Genomic DNA, 20,207 nt, shown 5'->3' with positions numbered 1-20,207 from the left:
CGATTTCATCGATCGATCGATCGATCGGCCGACGAACCGTTTGCCCTCAGGAGGCGAGCACAGGCTGATATAGACATAACTCTGAATATTTCCGCTTAGATCGTGTTCATAGGTCCGCGTTCGTGCGCTGGGGGCGAAACTGATTGTGAGACTGCGGGTGGCGAGACTTGACAAACGAGGAACACGCGGCGCGGTACCGTCCGTCTCGGTATTTTGAACTTATTTCATGCCCGCTTCGCTGGTCCAAAGACGAGGCAGCATCGTCACCAAGGTGACGAGAACATTCACCGGGATGTACTCTCAAACAATTTCGTCGTAAACGTAAGCGAGATTATTTTATTTTCGCCCTCCCTAAATTGCGGGAGAGACACACCTATACAAAAACAAGAACCATCCAATTTTGTCAAAACACGATGAAAAATCGTAAAAGAGAAACCATTGACAGTATTTAAGTCGACACTGACAGTTTGAACCATACCACAAGTAGGTACTAACATTTGTACTGACCACTTACAAAAGTATTTCATCAGAAGTTTGGAGCGCTAAGAAGTTTTTATACTTCCGTTACACGTAAATAATATTGTGAGATTATTTATACTATATACATTATTTATACAATAGATGGTGTTGCATGTGGTTCTCCTTACATTGAGCTATTTACATTTGAAGCATGTTGGAGTACTAAATATTTCAGTCATCGGAGGTTTGGATAATCGAGGTCCTACTGTACTTCGTTTGTAACAATAGAATTTTCAATAATTGTGTTGTACCAAAAAGAAGTTCAAAGATCCTCTTTCACACAATAATCCGAATCGAAATTAATCGATTACGTTTCCAGGAGGGACTTGATGGTTCGCGATTGAAATTGCAACTGCCGTTGAATAATCAATTAAAAATCCTTAGTTGTGGACCATAGATTTTCGCCAATTACGAGATAACAATTTCTACTCTTCGTCTACGTTTACTTCGATGCTTCAACACAGAATACGAAAGAGTGGAATTTCGTTAGAATCTGAATAACATTTGGCAGACTCTGTTCGAAGTCTTCATCGCGAGTCAGACTTGTTATTACGCGGCGAGGAACTGTAGCGGCAAGGACATTCTGAAAGGTACCCAATCCGCTGAAGCCAGCAACGAACAACGCTATAATTTCCCCGCGAGGCCCGAGTCCGATACGACTAAACCTGATCTAAACCGCGCGTGCGCGGTGTTCTCCGAGTAAAACCGTTCGATTCCGTACCCTCATAAATCGATCGATCACCGTTGGAAACGAGCCCGCGCGTACAGGATCTAGAATCGAGAGAGGCCGCCGACAACAACCATCGAAATGCAGGCGAATGCAATCAGCGGGCGGACTTTACAGCGTGCATTTGCAGGACTTCACAGCGTCCGGGGCGCATTCGTATCGCGGAGAATGAAAACGCTGCGGCGAATGTAAATAAATCAGAGCAGAGAAGCCATCGTCCTCGATCAAGAAGAAGAGAAAGGGAAAAACAAAGACAGAAAGAGAGGGAGACAAGATTAAGAACGACGTTGAGAAAAGAGGAGAAAAAAGAAGGATACGCAGAAGAAGAAGAAGAAGAAGGGAGTGAGCGAGTTGAAGGAAGAAGGAGAGGAAGTGGAAGAGAAGCAAAGAAAAAAATGAAGGACGATGTCAGGTGGAGGATTCGGGGGTGGAATCTGGCGAAATAATGTGTGCAAGATTGCTTGTAACCCGAGGACCATGCGAGGGTAACCTAATCTTTTTCTCTTTCTCCCTTTTCTCTCCGGTCTCCTCTCGCGTGCTGCGCGCGGAAGATGAAGCTGAGAAGTCTCGAGGAGAGGGGACGAGGGGCGCGAAAGCTGCGAGAGAACGCTCGTCCGCTCTCAATGAATCGATAACGAGCTACCGAATTCCGCCCGACTGCCAACAACAATCGGACAAACGCTTGTACGTCTCCGCGATGCAGTATCGCGTATCATGCGAGACGCGCGCGAGCAACGTACACGCCCACGCATAATTATCGCTGATCGCGCGATCGACGACACGCGATAATTATCATAAGCGAGGCTTCTGACACTACCGGGCTTCATTAATACTATTCCCTTCAGTGTTTGTAAAATTCTGAAGAATTCTAACCTGTATAAGTTCGATTCTACTCAATATTTCCCTCTTATTATATTAGTTCATTCTTTAATTATTAGGAGCGACTTTACTGTCAAGAAGACTGCAAGTGGCTTCTTAATGTTAATTACTGTCCTACGCACCTAGCAATGCGACTTAAGCAAGTTTTTGTGGTATTATACTTGCAACCAAATGTATTTGTGATATAATTATAGTATTTTGTAGGATTTGCATTGACTCAGGAAGCTATTTGCTCTCGATTTGCTATGTATTTGTTGCCAAAACTTGTCGACAAATTCCGACCCATCTGTTTCTGCATTGGGCTCGGTATTCGAGTGAAAAGTTTGCTGTCGCAAATCCATGCCAAATTCATGCAAAATTCATGCCAAATCGATGCAAAATCCATGCCAAACGTTACCCTCGTGAAGAGTACAGTGAATTCTCATCACGATTCAGTGCCAACCTTACAATTTGGTGTCAGTGGAACTTTTCACTATTTCGTGTTTTAACTAATCATTTTTTTCACGAATGCATAAAATTTGCAATAATAACAAAAAATTTGTATACTTTTTAAGTTGAGTTCAGACGAAAACTGTTACTTTCAAGAACTTTTCTTTATGTGTATTCTCACTGGAACTTGCATTACGAAAACTGTTTTAAAAAAATGTAGGGTCGATTTTAAATAGGATCTATTAAAAATGCCCAAATTTTGGAAATCCTTCGATCTCGAGGATTTTATGGAATAAACATTTTTCGCAGAAAACTAGATTGCGTATCAGAGTTATAAACACTGTGGAAAGAGAAGAGAATGCACCGATTTTGAGTTATTTAAATAATTAAGTGGTCTGTATTAAGTGGTCAATATACCGACCTTACGACCTTATGACCTTACCGTCCTGAGGAGCTTATTCGTCCTCAAACGGTTAAGAGTGATGCGATAAAAGCATTGTTCGACTCACCTCAGATTTTGGTGGCAGTCCTCCATGTGGTCCCAAAGTCGCAGAAGCAGTGGAATGAGGCGGTACACCGGGGTAGAGCTGTGAATGTGGTGACAATCCATGGGCATGGGGGTGTGGATGAGGGGGTGGTGGAGGAGGTGCAGGGGGTTGCAATGGATGAGCATGGGGTAGCAACGCCGCGGCAGCAGCACTCCTCAGGAGATGGGCCTGCAGTTGTTGCAAGTGAGGCGCCATTCCCGGGTGCATTCCCAAAGTTGGACTCATCGCTGAAACAAAAAATATAAAAATTAAGATGAAAAACTACATTAAGATTAAAAATTCAAGATTTAGAATACAAATTTTAATGCGCATCTAGGAAAAATACTTTTACTGCTATACAACATTGTTCCGGCAAACGAAATCTCCCACAGTTCCTACGCGACCCTTAGCAAAATGGCGTTATCCTACAAATTCGTTTCGTTCTCAACAAATGTGCACAATGTGAATTTAGAAGGAAACATTGCAGTTAAATAGCTAGAGATTTGGGAATTAATAAAGCATTAACAAGAACATAATCGTACTCGATCAGAATCGAGTATGTATATCTTATTTTACAGTCATTAAAATTGTAAAGATTTTGTCATAGGAACTGATCATGTAAGCTTTTCATTCATGTATCATAACCAGACTGCAGATCATTTTGCAAAATAAACATTTTCAAGACAATTGTAAGGAAATAACATGAAAATGTATTTCCTCTTTTAATACTTTTAATAAGACAGAGATAATGTAATTATGTCTCTAAATGCATGCAATGTTTTCACAGAGTTTCTCTTATTCATTTTTATAAATGTACAGAATCTACAGTTCAAGACAAAAATCCGGCAAACTTTAAATAAATACAATCTTGTAATTTTTACACGTGCCAGTTACTTTTAGTGTCCTGTTGGTTTATTACGGACCCCATACAAGGAGGTATACACAAGTAAGTACCAACTGTACTGTCTGATTAACCCGAAGGGAATGTGCGAATTCGTAGTTGAAGAATCGCAATAAAATTACAACGACTCGAAATTATAGGGTGATCGCAGTTACAATGATGATAAAGAAGTACACTGAATAATTAACGGCTGAATATTAACCGACGGTATCGTTACTGCATCGCATCCATCAACAACTCGCCACCCCAATGAAAAGTCGCCGGTGTAGTTTCCCAGCGATTAATCTCGAAGGAACATACCGCAGCAGATCGAATAACGATACCGTTACGATACACGGTAAAAAACATTCCCCTGCAAATTATTCAATCGCGAAAGATTTCTTCCGGCGATACCGTTGTCGGCGAGGGAGGGACCGCGGTATAGCGTTTAATAGTTGACACCGGTGGAGACGGGGGTGTACGAGGATAATCGATAGAGATCGAAATCGGACCGCGTCCATTCTCTTGACAGTCGCAACACGGCACGCCGGACTTCCGGCACGTAGCCTAAGCTTGCATTTCAATGCTAAAGCCCTCTCTTACGAAACCGTGAAGCTATAGCGATCGTCGTGCCTGTGCCGAGTACTTGCTCGGTGTTCCGGACAAAAATTATAACCTTGTGTACAAAATCTTTTACAACTTGTAGACTGCGGACTTCCACGCAAAATAATAATTGTCCGAGTGAATCCGAAGGAACCGAAGTTAAGTAAAAATCTACTTTCTCCTTGAATCATCTGAAAAAGTCGAATATAATGTAACCGTATACTCAAACTCTTCTAATGTCTTTTCAGTTTTATATTTGACACAAAATTGTCTCGAGTGGGTCCAATGTGCTTAATGACTAGACTGCGGATTTTATGCATTCATGACAAAAATGGGTAAGCACAATTCAAAGCAGTAGACGTATTAAAAAGATTTAGGGGCACCAGCGTATTGGTTTCAGCTTAATAAAATAATTAAAAGAGGAAACAAATGTCTATTTCGCTCCTGTGTCTTGTAATCTATGCAAAATAGAAATGTCCTAAATCAATTGTAGGAATTAGAAGTTACATAAAAACGTATTTCTCCGTTCAATAATTTTGATCAATTCAAGAGAATGTAACACCACTTTTAAATTCTTTTAATATCTTCGGCAATAATAATAAATGCATAAAATCCACGGTCTAGTTATAATCGACTTTATTGATTGGTAACATACCTCGTATGTGATGTATAAATAAAAGAAAATCGAAAAAGAGATTAAATATTTCTTCGTTGATTATGTTCAAAGACAAGTTATCTATCTATGTGCTACTGTAAGTTGAAATAGCAAACAACAACGTTCAAAAAACCAAAACCCTTGACACTCGTGATTTCCTAGCTACCGAGGAAATCAACGGTGCGAGCGCTCAAGACTTAGAAAATGGCGGTTGATGCCCCGCAGCCCGAAGAATTTAATGCCGCCTTAAATTTCCCCTTTCAGTTTCAGTGAACATTTTATTAATAGTCGACGAACGTTTGAATCGCCCGTGCGTGGAAACCGGCATTATTGCCAACAAGCCCACACACCGTAAACCAGCGAGATTTCCTGCGTTATGGTCATCCGGCAGCGTGTAACGCGCTTTATTAAATTTTTCATACGTCATCGGCGCGGTGATGCACAAAGGAAGTCGCGACGGTGATTAAGCGATTATCGTGCCGTATACGAGCAGATAGCCGGTTTCCCGGAATAACGTACGGCCGATTCCGGAAAATTATAGTGTTCTTAAATAAAGCATCGTAGGCGTGCGCTTCGAGCATCGGCGCGCCGGTTTATGTTCGTTTTGAATCGCGACAAGCGATCAATGCGACCGCGAGAAATACGTGTATGCGTTTCGTATAGAACGACGTATCGCGATCTCGCGCGTAAAACGCGATTTTTATTTTGTTCCTCTTCGCCGAAGAATAGGACGTAAACCTTGTGGCCGAGGGGCTCGTGGAATCGCGAGAACCGGTAGCCCTTGTAATTTCCAGCCGTATCGATGGAGCCCGTTCGCGGAATCGGTTGATGTTTCCATTCGGTTATGCGAGCTGCAATTATCGGCTCGTAGGGGGGCGGTGGCCGGCCGATTATAGAATCTTCCGAAGTTATTTGCGATCCGGGATTCGTGGATCGCGTGACGATCACCGGCACGCCGCCAGTGGCAGCACAAAGTTTCGAAACGAGACGCCACGCTCGTTCTAATCGCTTAAGCATCCGCGGGCACGCAACGCGCGCTTGCTTTTATGAGCCACCGACTAGACCATGGTGACACATGGGCGTGACTAGTCACCTAAGTACTTCGGCGCACGTACGTGATGGCACCCTGAATGGGGCTCGATTGCATCGCCGTCGGCTGAACCTTCGACGACTGTTAATCGTCCGGTAATATGGGAAAAATCGGACACGGCCGGTTCGAGGAAACTCGAGGAATCGGTTGAGATCCAAGAACACGACCACGGAACAGGAGTACGAGGGTCGGTCAAATGTAAACCAGACTTTTCCTCTAATTTTCTCTCCGAGCAGAATTTTCGAAAAATACACATTCCTTCATCTTTTGTCATATTCATTTGCCTACATACACCAATCGTTAACTTACTCTCCGACTCGACTGTGCATATAAAACGAGTGATTACCATGATTAACCAACACATTTCTCACAGTTTACCACAAGTTCAAATTATATTGTACGCTGCATGTGCGTAAAATATCGCCGACGATCCGAGGTGATCGAGTTCGAACTGAAAACACACGACCATCGGAATCTGTGTCTAGTATTGATTCGTGAGGAACGATGACTGCGCGATCGCTATAAATAGGAATAAAGAAGGGAATGATAAAACGGTCAGTTAACCGCGCAAGCTGACACGCGTCAATACAATATAAATATTAGCCAAGCTAATTTATAGAGCAGCGATAGGGACGGTGTCAGTGGAGGCTCGAATTAGAAGGAAACGCGATTCGAAGGCCTGTCACGTATCGCACCGACAAGACCATATTGAACCGTGATTAATTTAGCCGCGGCAATTTATCGTACAGACTCGTGCCCGCGCCGTGTATTAATATATTATCGTGTATCAAGCCACTGTTGTTAAATAGCAGCCTGACGCGTTTCGATTCTATCGAGCCGCGTCGATTTGATGCGTCGAAACGACGCGCGACGATCGCGCGGGGTGAGTTCAACGCACGGGAAAGCGATGACGCTCGGCGAAAAGTGCAGCGTTCTGCTTGCGCTTCGTTGTTGCAACGAGCGAATTCAATTAGACGTTAACGATCGTTCATTCAAATTGTTTTACATGTTTCGCCGATTGTGGCCTGTTAAGTGAATGCACATAATTGATAAAAAAAGTCTTCACGTTGAAATTTGTACAGTATATAGGTGTAGAAGAATTTCTTTTTTTTTTGTAATCTACTACATCCCACGTATTCAATGTACCTACGTAGGCGAGAATTTTTTCTGTGAGTTTTGAATTTTTTCGGTATCTTCTACAATTTTGTATGCATTAATACAATACCCTAAAGTGTAAGATGGTGTTACAATTGATAAAATGTTACTGAAGTTGAATGTTATTGAAATTTCAGATAATCTGCACAAAAAATATACAGCAAAATATTCGAAGAACAAAATGATTAAAAAAATCGATTTTTATACTTTTTGGTTACAAATAACAGTTATTAATGTCCAAAAAATTGGATCCTCCTCGATAAAACTCATGTTTGTCACATTAAATTTTGATTGTAGCAACTAATTTTATGACTAAACAATTTGTAAAATAATTGAACGTCTACCATTTGCAAGTTGTACTGTTTAATAATAACTATTACAAATTTTCTTCATCAATAACTGTTATGAGCGATCGTAATGAACTTCTCCCATTGATAACTGTTCTGAGCGATCGAAATACACTTCTCCCATCGATAACTATTATTAGCGATTGAAATAAATTTCTCTCATTGATGACTGTTCTAAGTGATCGAAAGGAATTTCTCCCAACGATAACGTTTACCAACAACAGACAAAACTTTCGGTTACTTATAATCCTTATTTGTAACCAATATGATTTTAGTCGACGAAATACTTGTTATTTCATGATTTTTTTTTCTTTTTGGTTATAACAGTTATGGTCCCCGGTGATTCTACATAGTAATAATAAACGCGAAGTACGAGTTTACTCGTCATCCCCGGTTAAAATGTTCAGGATAACGAAAAAAAAAACCAAAGTAATCAGAACCGGATCGATTTTGCCATCGATTCCCACCGTTCCCGCGGGAAAAGACTGATCATGGGAGCGCGTTTGACGAGCAGTAGCATATCTCGGTGCGCGTCGTACGACGCCACGCTGACAAACGATCGACGACCGCGTCGCGCAGCTTGAATTTTAATTCGTTAATTACTTCATTTAATCGCAAATTACCGGTCGCTCTTAACTTGCGTGCAAGGAGGTCCGGCCGATTTGTGGGGCGTACCGGCCGCGATTCACCGCTGCAGCCGGCTTTATAATGGCTTCATGCGCACCGGCACCTTAATTCGATGCTTCGCCTGGGCCCATCCTCTATACTTCGGGCCCCGTGGGCCCCCTCTCGCTCCTCCCTCTACTGGCCCCTCAGCATGCCTGATCGGCGTGCCCTTAAACGTCAGAAACCGATCCTTACGAGGACGAGGGCCCTCCGCGTTAACGCCGCCACCAATGACTTTATTCGTTTCGTACAGGTCCCGGTGATTATGGTAATTCGTCGGTCAGAAACCCGGTTTTCCTGAGAAACCCGGACGCCTTCGATATCACGCGGACGTTTTACGACTAATGTTAACATGCGCGGAATGATATACGACCGGGGGAGGGTGGGGGCGCCTCTGTGTTGATAATATTAAAGTGAATTATGCAAGTAACCCGCCGGCGGGTTCTCTCCGTGATTGAAGACCGGACCGGACCGGGATCGGTTAATGGAGATCATTCGGCTGCCGATAAAATTGGCTCCGCGGGGACCATAAAACAGGTGAATTTCGAAAATCTCGCGTGCGACAGGTGTTGTCCTGCCAGATCTCCTCACTTGTCCGAGCTTCCCGACAACTTAATTCCGATGTTTCCAACGATTGATTTAGCGGGGAATTCGTTCATTGGAAAGCGACAGGTATTTAATCGGTCCTTTTTCTTTTAAAGGAAATTGAATTCGGGGAATTATTACACTCTGGTGATATTTAACAATTCGACAGGGAAGCCCGAAGCAAAAACATGTTTAAAAATTCGATAGATGAAGCTATGAATGATCCTGTCTTAAAGTTTATACGGGAATGAAAGATCCTGCAAGTAACCAATCAAGTGTACGAAATCCCCCACTTCTCTTACTATGTCGCTTGTCACGTGTTTTCCGTAACTAGACAACTATCTCTATAGTGTGTTGAATTGAATTACCCCAGGAATTATAATTACAAAGTAATTGAATTACATTGCAACTTAGTAACATTGTAATTTATAATTCAGATCTTCATTCAATTAAATTACAACGTAATTTGTAATTCAATTGAAGTACAATTATAAAATACTTTGCAATTAAATTACATAAAATACCGGTACGTATTATGAACAAGGACGAGGAATAGAAAATACGCCGCATAGACAGCAAACAAGTGTATGAAAGAAAAATATCATATAAAAATATATCGCACTTCTTCAAAGTTCTGGGCTATAATTTGGAGAGCTGTATTTTAATTACATTATATTTCAATTACACATATGATTAAAATAATTAGTAATTTAATTAATCGAAAGGTTTGAATTATGTAATTCAGTTACGACGTAGTTGAATTACTATATAATTGAAATACAATGTAATTGAATTAGCACAACTCTGCAGGCTAGTATCGAGAAAGTGCAACTACCAAAGTTTGTCATTTGAATGTAATAAACAAGTTAATACCGATCCGAATGTCTTCATCCTATTTCTTCGCCGGGCCCTGGCAGGTAAATGATTAAGGAAAATGAATTTTCCTTTGAATATGTATGAAAAGAGACCAATAAACGTAGTGTAATAGAAAATATGTACGACTGAACGTGAATATGTTCATTGCATAATGAAATGAGCTCAATGTAATTCTAGAGACTGTTTTTAGCGAATACGCTTAATTACAGGTTGTAAATGAAACTTGATAACTGGATTATGCAAGAACCAATGAAATTAAATTGAATTTACATCATCCTTGTGCACACTTTCACATACTTCTTTTCTCCCACAAGTATCAACTTTACATTAGAACTGGACAATTGCTTAAAAATGTTTCAAATGTTGAAGACATCAAACATTGAGGATTCTTTAACCCTTGGACAGCGGAGCTTGGATCTATTTCGACCCAGAGGATAGAAATCGGAAGTTTACTGTTCAGTTTCTAGTAAATCATTGCAATTAGCAGGTAGTTCCATTGGTAGAGAAAACTGACGTGTCTAGAAAAAGTACCTTGGAAAACACGTTTCAAAAAATGATTAAACAACGCTGCAAATGATCTTGAGGAGTATGAATTGTGTCGTCACAGAAATGATCCGCCATCCTCGATAAAGCGTGTTTCGTCCGTCATCTTATAATGGGTACACACACAATCGACTCGTAACGCGATTAATTTCCAAATTGGGACGAATCCTTCAAAACGTCAACGGAGATTCGAAGGAGTTCGAGGATTTTATGGGGTGTATAAAACGAAACGAGCGAAATTTCCAAGGGTTAAGAGCGCTCGTCTCCGCGAACAGCTCGCCGGCCGCCATGTTGGTATCTCCGAGTATAGGTACACCTAATTTCCTTACGAAGCTATTTGCCAGCCTCGAGGGGGCTGTTTACGAGGTTCATTTATTCGTCGCATAGTAGCGGCAATAACTTGGAAAATATGGCCGTTGCGCGGTAGTCGCATTAACAACTTCTGCCCGGGTACACGTATAATTACACGTGTATAATTCACGTATCGCGTATCCGCGCGCGTGAAACATTTACGATCCCGTCGAGATCCGATCGTGGCCGCCGCCGCCGTCTCGCCGTGCTTGACGACGACGAGTTTACACGACGGCCGGCGTAATTACGGGCAATCAATCACCGAACGGTACGGGTTCGGTGAAAACACGCCGGTTAAACGCCGGTGACTTACGTTTTCGGTGGACGTGGCGCGCGGGCGATCTCTTAATTATGGGTTCGCCGCGCCGCGATTTGCCGAGATATTTATTCGCGGTGTAAATCGCGCGGGACGTCTCTCTTCGGTTCCCTCCGCGGACCGAGAACGAATAATTACGCGGACACAGTTGTTATACATGGAATCGACGCGCCGATATCCGCGACTGATTTACAATGAGTCGAAACGCAGCGCAGGGGACACCGGGGGCGAAAGTAATATCGTCGATAACTCAAAAGCTGTTATCGCAAATATTGGATATACACGGTGACACACCTAACTCGACCATAATATCTCGGTTGTTCTTTACGATAGAAGAAAATTTCAGAGGAAAACATTAGTTGGTTCGGAGGGGCAAATATTATGACGGGCAAACAAATTTGTTCGAGGTTATATTTTTTGAGATTTCAAGGTCATCGAGGTTTTGTGCCGAAAAATTCATGTGTTATCACCAACCATTCCACAGCTAGTGTACACCTTGACGAAACCATTTTGAGTTTTCAGTGCACCAATAATGCATATTATGTGTATTCAGTTGTCCGTGGTTAGAAAAAGTAGCTTCGTCAGTACAGAGAATTTCATAAAGGAACCGTTCAATTCTTTGTATTTGCTGCAATGCCCGTGTACAAGAAGCAACACGATTCTCAACGTCGTTGCCATGAAGCTTCTGATGTAAGGAAATATGGTATGGATGACATTTATGGCGTTGCAATACTCGGCACACACTTGATCGGCACACACTTGATCGGCACACGATTGATCTAATTCGCGGTTCCTCGCAATTTTTGCCATATTTAATTATCTATAGACAGACAGGACAATAATAATAAAATAAGACATGGTAACGGAAGACAAGTTTTCAACTATAACAATTTTTGTACTTCAATCGTAAAATCCAGAAGAATTAGTCTTAAAGAGAACAATTCTATAGACTCTACCAAATACGACAGCGTATTTTTGTATAACATAGCCATTTAAACACGTACAAAAAAACGTAAATCTCATCTGTACAACTTAATTCACCCCTTGGTGAAAACCCGAGTTAAAATGAGATAAGCACTATTTGCACCATTCGAACAGAATGATGTATTATAATGTACACTTTTCATTCAGAATCAGTAAAAAATATATCAAATCAATGGGAGAGATAAATAAGGGTGGAATAGAATGAAACACCATCAACGTAAAAGTTTTTTCTCAATTATACAACGTTTAACTGTACCGCGCGATGAACCTTATTTCTTCGGGAAATTGTCTATAAAAATTAGGACAGAGATATCGTTTCCGTTTTAAAATTACACATCGCGGCTCCCGACGGCTTCGCAAAAACAGTCGTCGAAACTGTTTTCTTCTGTTGCTACGCTCCTCGATTTGGGTTTTAATTGCGCTCGTTTGAATCGTGTTGGGTGAATAATTCATCGAGCTCGCGACGGCGAAGACGGCGTGGCAATAACGACGCGTAAAAATGGTTTACTTACCGGCAGAAAGATGACCGTAACTGCCACTCGCGCTGCTGCTCCGGGATCCATTCACGATCGAGGCCAGGCTGTTCGGGCTGAATCTGATCATGCTGTCGATGTCGAAGCGGTCGGAATACGGAGAACTACTTAGCGCTCGTTTCCGGCTCGCTCGGATCGTCGAGGCACGCGGACTTCCTAGCCTCGATGACGCTGACACTGAAAATAAACCAGGAACATGTTAGTTCAAATTATTACTCCACAGAGATGGGAAATCATTTCGCGTATCATTCGATAAATTAATATATTGCGAGGGTTGCTTCTGAACCGGACGAAAAATCGCTTTTATCAAAATTGCCACTGAATTGATCGTGTCAATCTGAGAAAATAAACCAGGAACATGTTCATTGACTCTTTCAAGGGGGGGGGGGGGGTGATAAACGCACAGTGGTCAATCTTAGAAAATGAACTAGAAACATATTAGTTGAATAATTATTCTGTCAAATTGGAAACTCATTTTGCACGCATCATCCTTTAAATTATAACCTCGTAAGGGTTGGTTCGGAGCCAGACGAAAAAGCACTTTCACGAAACTTAGCGTAAAGGCGATTAGTAATTGCAGAAGGTACTGGTTTATCTTTAACGATTTCATGTCGAAGACCTAGGAAAATCCTAACGTATCCATTTTCTTACACACTTTCGCATTAACTATATTAACATTAATAGTGGTAGACTCATGGTAGACTTAGTATCAGTAGCCGATAATTTAAACTGGCTCCTAAAAATTTGAATTTAGTGTAATTCCGGAAGTGACGCCCCATACAGGTGAGATGCACCAGTTATTATTGTGGCAATACTGGACGATTAAATAATCTCAAAACGAAGAACACGTGCATTATATTATTCACGTGTAACAGAAGTATAAAAACTTCTTAGCGCTCCAAACTTCTGTTGAAATATTTTTGGAAGTGGTCAGTACAAATTTTATTACCTTCTCAGCATGCTGACATATTAATATGAAAGTTTTACGCACTTTGCGTTATATTTTCTTAAAGAGGTTGAAATAAACAATGGAACTGTACCTGCCTGTTTTTTCAATTATTTTCAGTAAAATTTTATTAAATAGAAAACAAAATGTGGCGCTCGGAATTACCCCAAATGGAGCATTTTAACTCTAGTTAAAAATGAACCCAACTCCTCCCATTTTAGAATTATTGTACGCTCACATTGTCATTTATAACAAAACTGAATAGATAGAATTCGAAGAAGAGTAAAATAGTTAAAAGAATTCAAAGATGTATTGTTATGACGATTAAAGGAATAGCATCTTTTTATTAGGCTCCTGTTTCGCGAATCGATGCAGGAAACTTTGATTTTGCATAAAATCCACCGACAACAAACACAAAAGACGTCGACTCGTGCTCGAATCGTGCCCGCAACAGCGAGATTTCCATAGAAAACGGCGGCCACGGCCGAGGAACCAGTTCAATTAAGTGCTACGAATTCTTGCAGCGGGTAGTATCAGGGGATATTTCTTCTCGCGGGACAAGAATGTTAAAAGTCCGGCTTTCGGAGCGTGCTCGTAACCGGGTAAGTATTCAAAACTAACCGGGGAGGGCGATGGAAAAACGGGAAGAGGCGAAGATGGTACGGTGTAAGAGCGACGAAGAGGCTCGATCCTGCGGCCAGGACGTTTTAGCGGCGATTTGCCTGCGACCGCAGGCCAACGATGTAATATACAAACCACTTTCTTAAGCTCGTGGTGGCGGCTCGCTTGTACGAAGCATCGTTGGTTATATGGTGGCGGTTCTCCGGTACCCCGCCTCTCTCCATTTCGCTTCCACCTCGATCACCTCGATCCTCCACGATCTTATTCGTTTTCTGCTTTTTACCTCTCTTACGTTCACTCTCGTACTTTCCTGAATTTTCTCCCATGCCCTTTAATTAATTTTGTCGGGATTCATGTTTGCTCGAGCTTGCGATTTAACTTGTAGAAAGTTAACCGTCAGATTTTATGGATTTACGAGAAAAATTAGTCGGTGCTATTCGATCGTGTACTTCCCAATAATTTCCTAATTATTAGGTACCCAAAACATTTGAAAAGGTAAGACTTTCGAATTGCCCCCCTCACCCAAGTTCTTGACACCTGTTACACGCCATTCTGCTCGTTTCGACGTGCTGAATATGACTTTCGTTTTTGGCGGAAATTACAAAATACAATTAGGATATAATACGCACGTAAGAAAATCGAGATTTTGGGGCTAATGGTTCAAAATTTTAACGAGAAGCATATAATAATAATCGAAGTAAATTATTTAATGAAATAAAAACTGACAAAAATATAAATGTATGAAATCGAATAGTCCCCCAACTTTCTTACATTTTACTGGCCCTAATCAAATTTGTTCCAATCAATATATTGACATAAAAATTCATTTTAAAACCTGGACAAATAATTCCGTCACCCACGTGTGGGTGACATGGCAGTCAACGTGTTAAACGAATTTCGCACGAAAAATAAGGTTTCGTTTGTACAAATTGTTGCATAAATGTTTATGTAAATATATATGTACATACAAATATGTATAATATATTGTAAGAAAATGTACCGTGTTGCTAATGACCTTTGATGTTGAGGCAACATTAAACAATTAAATTATATATATATATATATATATATATATATATAAATCTTATAGTATATAAATATATTTATAATCCTCAGTTATTACTATATGCTTCTTGTTAAAATTTTGAACCATTAGCCCCAAAAAATCCTGATTTTTTCACGTGCGTTTAAACGAATTCCGGTCACTGTACGACAATCGAAGATTCGATTCTGGCGACGCGTCGTTGCGCGAAAAATGCAGCGAAGCGCGAACGCATGTACGCGGATTCGCTCGGGTTGCCTTTAAAGTTACAAAGATTCTCGGCGACCGCAAACGGAGATCTTGATCGGAGTAAATTCAGCTTGATTGCGGTACAAGAACGAGAATCCCGAAAGCGCATGGCGCGGTGGCGAGAGAAACGAAATCGTTCCGCCTTGCCACGGGGGCCTGTCGAGGAACCTTAAACGTTCCAGCTCATGCGGAAAAACCGCATGGCAACCGTTCCTCTCTCTCTCTCTCTCTCCCGCGTTCGTGTCCGTGTCTACGTCCCTCTGTCTCGCTCCCCTGCTCGTCCGTACGCTTGTTGACCACCGTAAATTTGATCAGTGCTCGAATTAATAAACCGGCGAGGGGATAAAGGAGCGCGTTCGTTCGCGCGACGCGAAGGGAGACGGACCCGGGGCCTCAACCGCGAGTAATTCTATACCCGTTGTGCGCAAACGAGCGATCAACCGAGTGGAAACCGAGGAGAAAGAGCTGGTTCGAACCTCCTCGTGGCTCTCTGTATCGCGTTCCTCGTGTGAGACGACACGGGGAGATAGAGGAGCCACGAGGAACGCCGTGCTAGTGGAAACGGAGATGCGAGGGGGAACGTTGGATGGACGAGAAACGGCGGAAAAGACGAACAGGGGACGTAGGACGTCTCCATGAGCAAGAAAGAAACGGACGCAAATGTTTGAAGAGTTACGCTACTGTGATTACCTGAAAAACTGAGAATCCCTCGGACAGAAATTGCAAAAATGTCCGATTAGTTCTTACATCAATGCCTGTGTACCAAGGTACTTATTTTCAAGCTATTTTAAAAAGTCGTATGTTCTTGTTGACACACAGCAACTAATTGCTATAGATTTCTACTTTCTTAGATGATTATAAATTAATTTAGATTTGAGGCATAAGAGTGGGAGACAGAGAGTCTGACTGTGACGATACTGGACGTTGTAGAAAATTTTGGGTCCATTGTAACAGGGTGTGAAATAGTGAAAACTGTAGTGAGCACTTAAAAAAGCGTTTCTGGCATAGGATCAAACGGTGTACCTCGAAACTAGTCTGAAAGCTATCATAAAAAAAATGGAAATTTAAATGCCCCTTACAGAGTCTTATGGACATGAACATAGTGTGACAATTAATATAATTGGAATAAATAAATACTTTAATAATGTCGAAAGCATCATAACTACAAAACATCTAACGCAAACATAGTCCCGGTACTTCATGGTCATCGCAAATGAAAATATTTGAAATAGAAAATTTAATGCAATTACTCTCTGATTTTATCAATGATTCAATACCGTTAACATAACGATATAATAATGTTGTAACAGAACATAATGTACTTGTACAGCGAACGTGCAAATAATTTAGTGAAACTGTTCCAAGTGTTAAGATCGATATTTTCAACTGTAAAACCTGTAGAACCTGAAGGAACGTCTGGCCAAGAATGTCAGCATCTACTTGTTCAATAAACGCCAAACCAGATTCTCGATCCTAAACACTAGTCGTCCATTTTGCTCGTTTGTTCTTTTTGATGTACGACCACCGTTCACTTCCCCGGAAGAAATCCTAAAATACAATTCACCGAATAAGGAACGCCGAGCTGTAAGAATTGAAGGACTATACTTTCCACCAATTAGAAGACCACCCGCCGCGAGACGAAAAGAAAATCAACCGTATTTCGTTCCTTTTTCGCTCAAGGATCCTCATATAGTCGGGCTCTAAAGGATCGATGATGTGTAAATGTTTCCATTACCCGTTCCTGACCGTGCAGAGGTACATGCACGCGTTCTCGAACGTGATTTCTCGATGCACTTTTTCCACCATTGAATCGATCTTCTTATCTGCAGGGTTGCGCTGTTTATCCGTTGGCCCCGCGCATTGGAGTGAAGAAGAAGAGGACTCTTAATGAATATGCGAACGATTCCCGGTCGTCCCCCCTCGCCTCACCCCCGAACGTCCTCGTGACCCACGACCCTCTGGACTCTACACGTTCCATACGTTCCAATCTCCCCTCACCCGTGCCCCTCGTGGGGCTAACATGGGATTGAGACATGTAAATTGGTGCAATCGGGCACTCCGATCGGCGCGGCTCATTCGACGCTGCTCACCGCATGCTACCGCGCTACAGGTCCTTTCAAATCACCAGCACCCGACGGAATAGCACAGTCGAGTCGCCATAACTCGAAACCTCCGTGACTCGAGAACAAAACTACTTCCCGTTTTCCGTCCCCGCTGCGGAAACCCCCATAAGTAAAATTCAGACTAAACTGAATTATCTACCGCGTTTCCGGATGCTGTATTTTACCTCTGTAACTCGAATTTGATATATTCGAATCTGCTAGTCGAACTTTACCTCTGCAAAATCGTACTTTTTCAACATATGTGACAATTTGTGTTTGCCTTATACTTATACTTTTGCCGTATGCAAGCATTCTCCGAAGACAAATAAATGCGTATACATGAAGCTTATGTTAACAAGTTTTTCCGAATTTTTATGAAAAATTTGTAAAGAAAAGTCTGAAAGAAACACTTGTCACACTGCAATATTATTTGCGCATTGTTAAAATTATGAACACAATGTTTCTTCTGCATAGAATCCGCAATCTACTTGTTATTACAAACAAGTAAAGCTACTCTGAACATTTAATAAAACTCTTAATTCAACCTTAACCTGCAATAATTCCCCAAGTAGTAATAAAAAACACGTAATACGCGTTTGCATTCAAAGATCTACGAGATGTTTAACCCTCAGCTGGCATCGTTGGGTCTGTGACGACCCGTGACAGTATAGATAATTGATTTCGTCAATGCTGGGCAATTAGAAAATTTCGAATAAAATGTAGCTTTATGTGTCCAATATAATTATTAATTTTGCTGCAAATTACATTGCTATTGCGTTTGGATTATATTCCTTAACCCTCCGACGGCGGTGTCTGGGTCTACTTCGACCCAGAGTATCAAAATTGTTATCTAATTACTCAGTTTCTGGCCATTCAATTAAATGGACAAAAATATGTTTCGTAAAATGAATAACCAAAGCAGCGAATTTTGATGTATTTACGAAGAAGTTAGCTGGGTGAAATATAAAACAGCAAAAGGTTAGAAAAATTTCAAAATATTGTATCGTTGTTTTCAATGTAACAATATCGTTAAGGGATGGAATCAATTTTTATTTAGTTCCTGCTTCCCACAATCATTATAGAATATGTTTATTTTGCATAAAGTCTAGTCTATCAATTGTATTGTTGTAGGTATGGTTCGTCGTCGGAGGATTGACATGTCATCGTGCCCCACCTGAGGGTTAAGAAAACTTTGAATATACTGCGAGCCGCCTATGCATTATAATCGCAGACGAAACGAACAATGTGAACAAAGAATATTCGGTAGAGGTAACTCGATCGAGAGGGCGGAAAGCAGAACAAAAAGGAGAACCGAACGCGAACGATGAAGAAACGTGGGAGGAGGGGCGAGAGGAGGAAGAAGAAGGAGGAGAAGATACGTGAGACAACCTGTAGGGTAGGCGCTAAGGTGTTAATGAGGTCGTGTCGCTCCGAGTCGATTCAATTATGCGGCGGTGGCGACTAACGAGGCCCCGTTTACCCTTTCAGTCGTCTTTTAGCTTCTCGGCCTCTTAACCGGTCGATCTCCTACCTGCTGCTAGTGCTACTACACCTACGGCTAGTCGCGTATGCCGTAGATCAGGATCTTTCATTAGATTCACTTGTCGCCGCCCGGACGAACGCCCGAAAAGAATCTCGAGCTTTCGATTTTTCGGCGACCAACTAGCCGTTTCAACATTCTCGAACAGACTTTTAACTGAGACTTTAACTTGTAATAAACGAATCAGGATGTTGAACCGTGTAATATTAAATAAACGTGTACCCGTTTATTTTAACCCCTCGAGCCGGTAATATCGCACGGATTAACTATTGACTCGGTCGGTAATTAATTTCGGGGAGTTCAGTACTTTTTGTTACGACTTCTTTAAAATCACATAAAACGAAAATTAATTGACGGATTAACTTCAGATTCTGAGGGTGTGTTAATGAAACGCGAAATATTGATTTAACAATTTAACAGGCAATGAGGTTATGTGGTACTGATTATTAAGGGCTAATTACACGAATTTTCTTTTCGCTTCTAACATCGTCAGTAGGGTGGTCCTTAGCCACATGGGTCAAAAACTTTTTTTTTTTTGAGATATTTTTAGCCTTATCCCTCTAAATTGTGAGACTTGGTGAGAAAATGAGGTGTGTAAAATTTGGAAGCAATCGAAACGAGAACCTGTGTGTCGCATTTGCGTTAAAGTTTTCAAATTTTAACGATTTCAAATAATTTTCAAGCATAACTACATTTCGTTATTTTGGAAATATCCTTAAACGATTTTGAATAGAATCTTACAATACATTACATTACTTAAACTATACAACTATACAATACAATACAATACTTACATTACTTTAAATATTACAGATTTTGGCTGCATTTCTCATTTATAATATTTTTTTCCATAAACCCAATCTTTCAATTGAAAAAAGTTAATTTTTGTTTTGAAAACGTGAAACTTGTTTAATTTTCGTAATTTTTGTCAGATTTTTGTACCTAGCATAATATTTAGGATCTAATGATTGATACAAGTGCTGCAATGCACGGCAATAATGGCAGCTGAAGAAAATAAAAGCAATTGTATGCAACTTGATGT

General features: G+C 41.2%; 2 protein-coding genes across 2 annotated transcripts in view; one reads left to right on the top strand and one right to left on the bottom strand.

Moving 5' to 3' along the window:
* LOC143353665 (uncharacterized) overlaps positions 1-20,207 on the top strand; it is a 466,044-nt gene that overhangs the window by 221,437 nt on the left and 224,400 nt on the right. The gene's annotated exons all lie outside the window — the stretch shown is intronic.
* Positions 1-20,207, bottom strand: part of Ci (transcriptional activator cubitus interruptus) — a 195,766-nt gene that overhangs the window by 5,875 nt on the left and 169,684 nt on the right. Inside the window, exons 4-5 of the mRNA XM_076787159.1 lie at positions 12,645-12,842; positions 3,064-3,329 (exon numbers count right to left, since the gene is read on the bottom strand). Of these exons, the coding sequence (XP_076643274.1) occupies positions 3,064-3,329; positions 12,645-12,842 (464 nt within the window). The remainder of the gene's footprint in view (positions 1-3,063; positions 3,330-12,644; positions 12,843-20,207) is intronic.

This window comes from Halictus rubicundus, chromosome 4 (assembly GCF_050948215.1).
Source record: "Halictus rubicundus isolate RS-2024b chromosome 4, iyHalRubi1_principal, whole genome shotgun sequence".
Lineage (NCBI taxonomy): Eukaryota > Metazoa > Arthropoda > Insecta > Hymenoptera > Halictidae > Halictus > Halictus rubicundus.
Note: the sequence above shows the minus strand (reverse complement) of the source record. Positions and strands in the feature narration are given on the sequence as shown.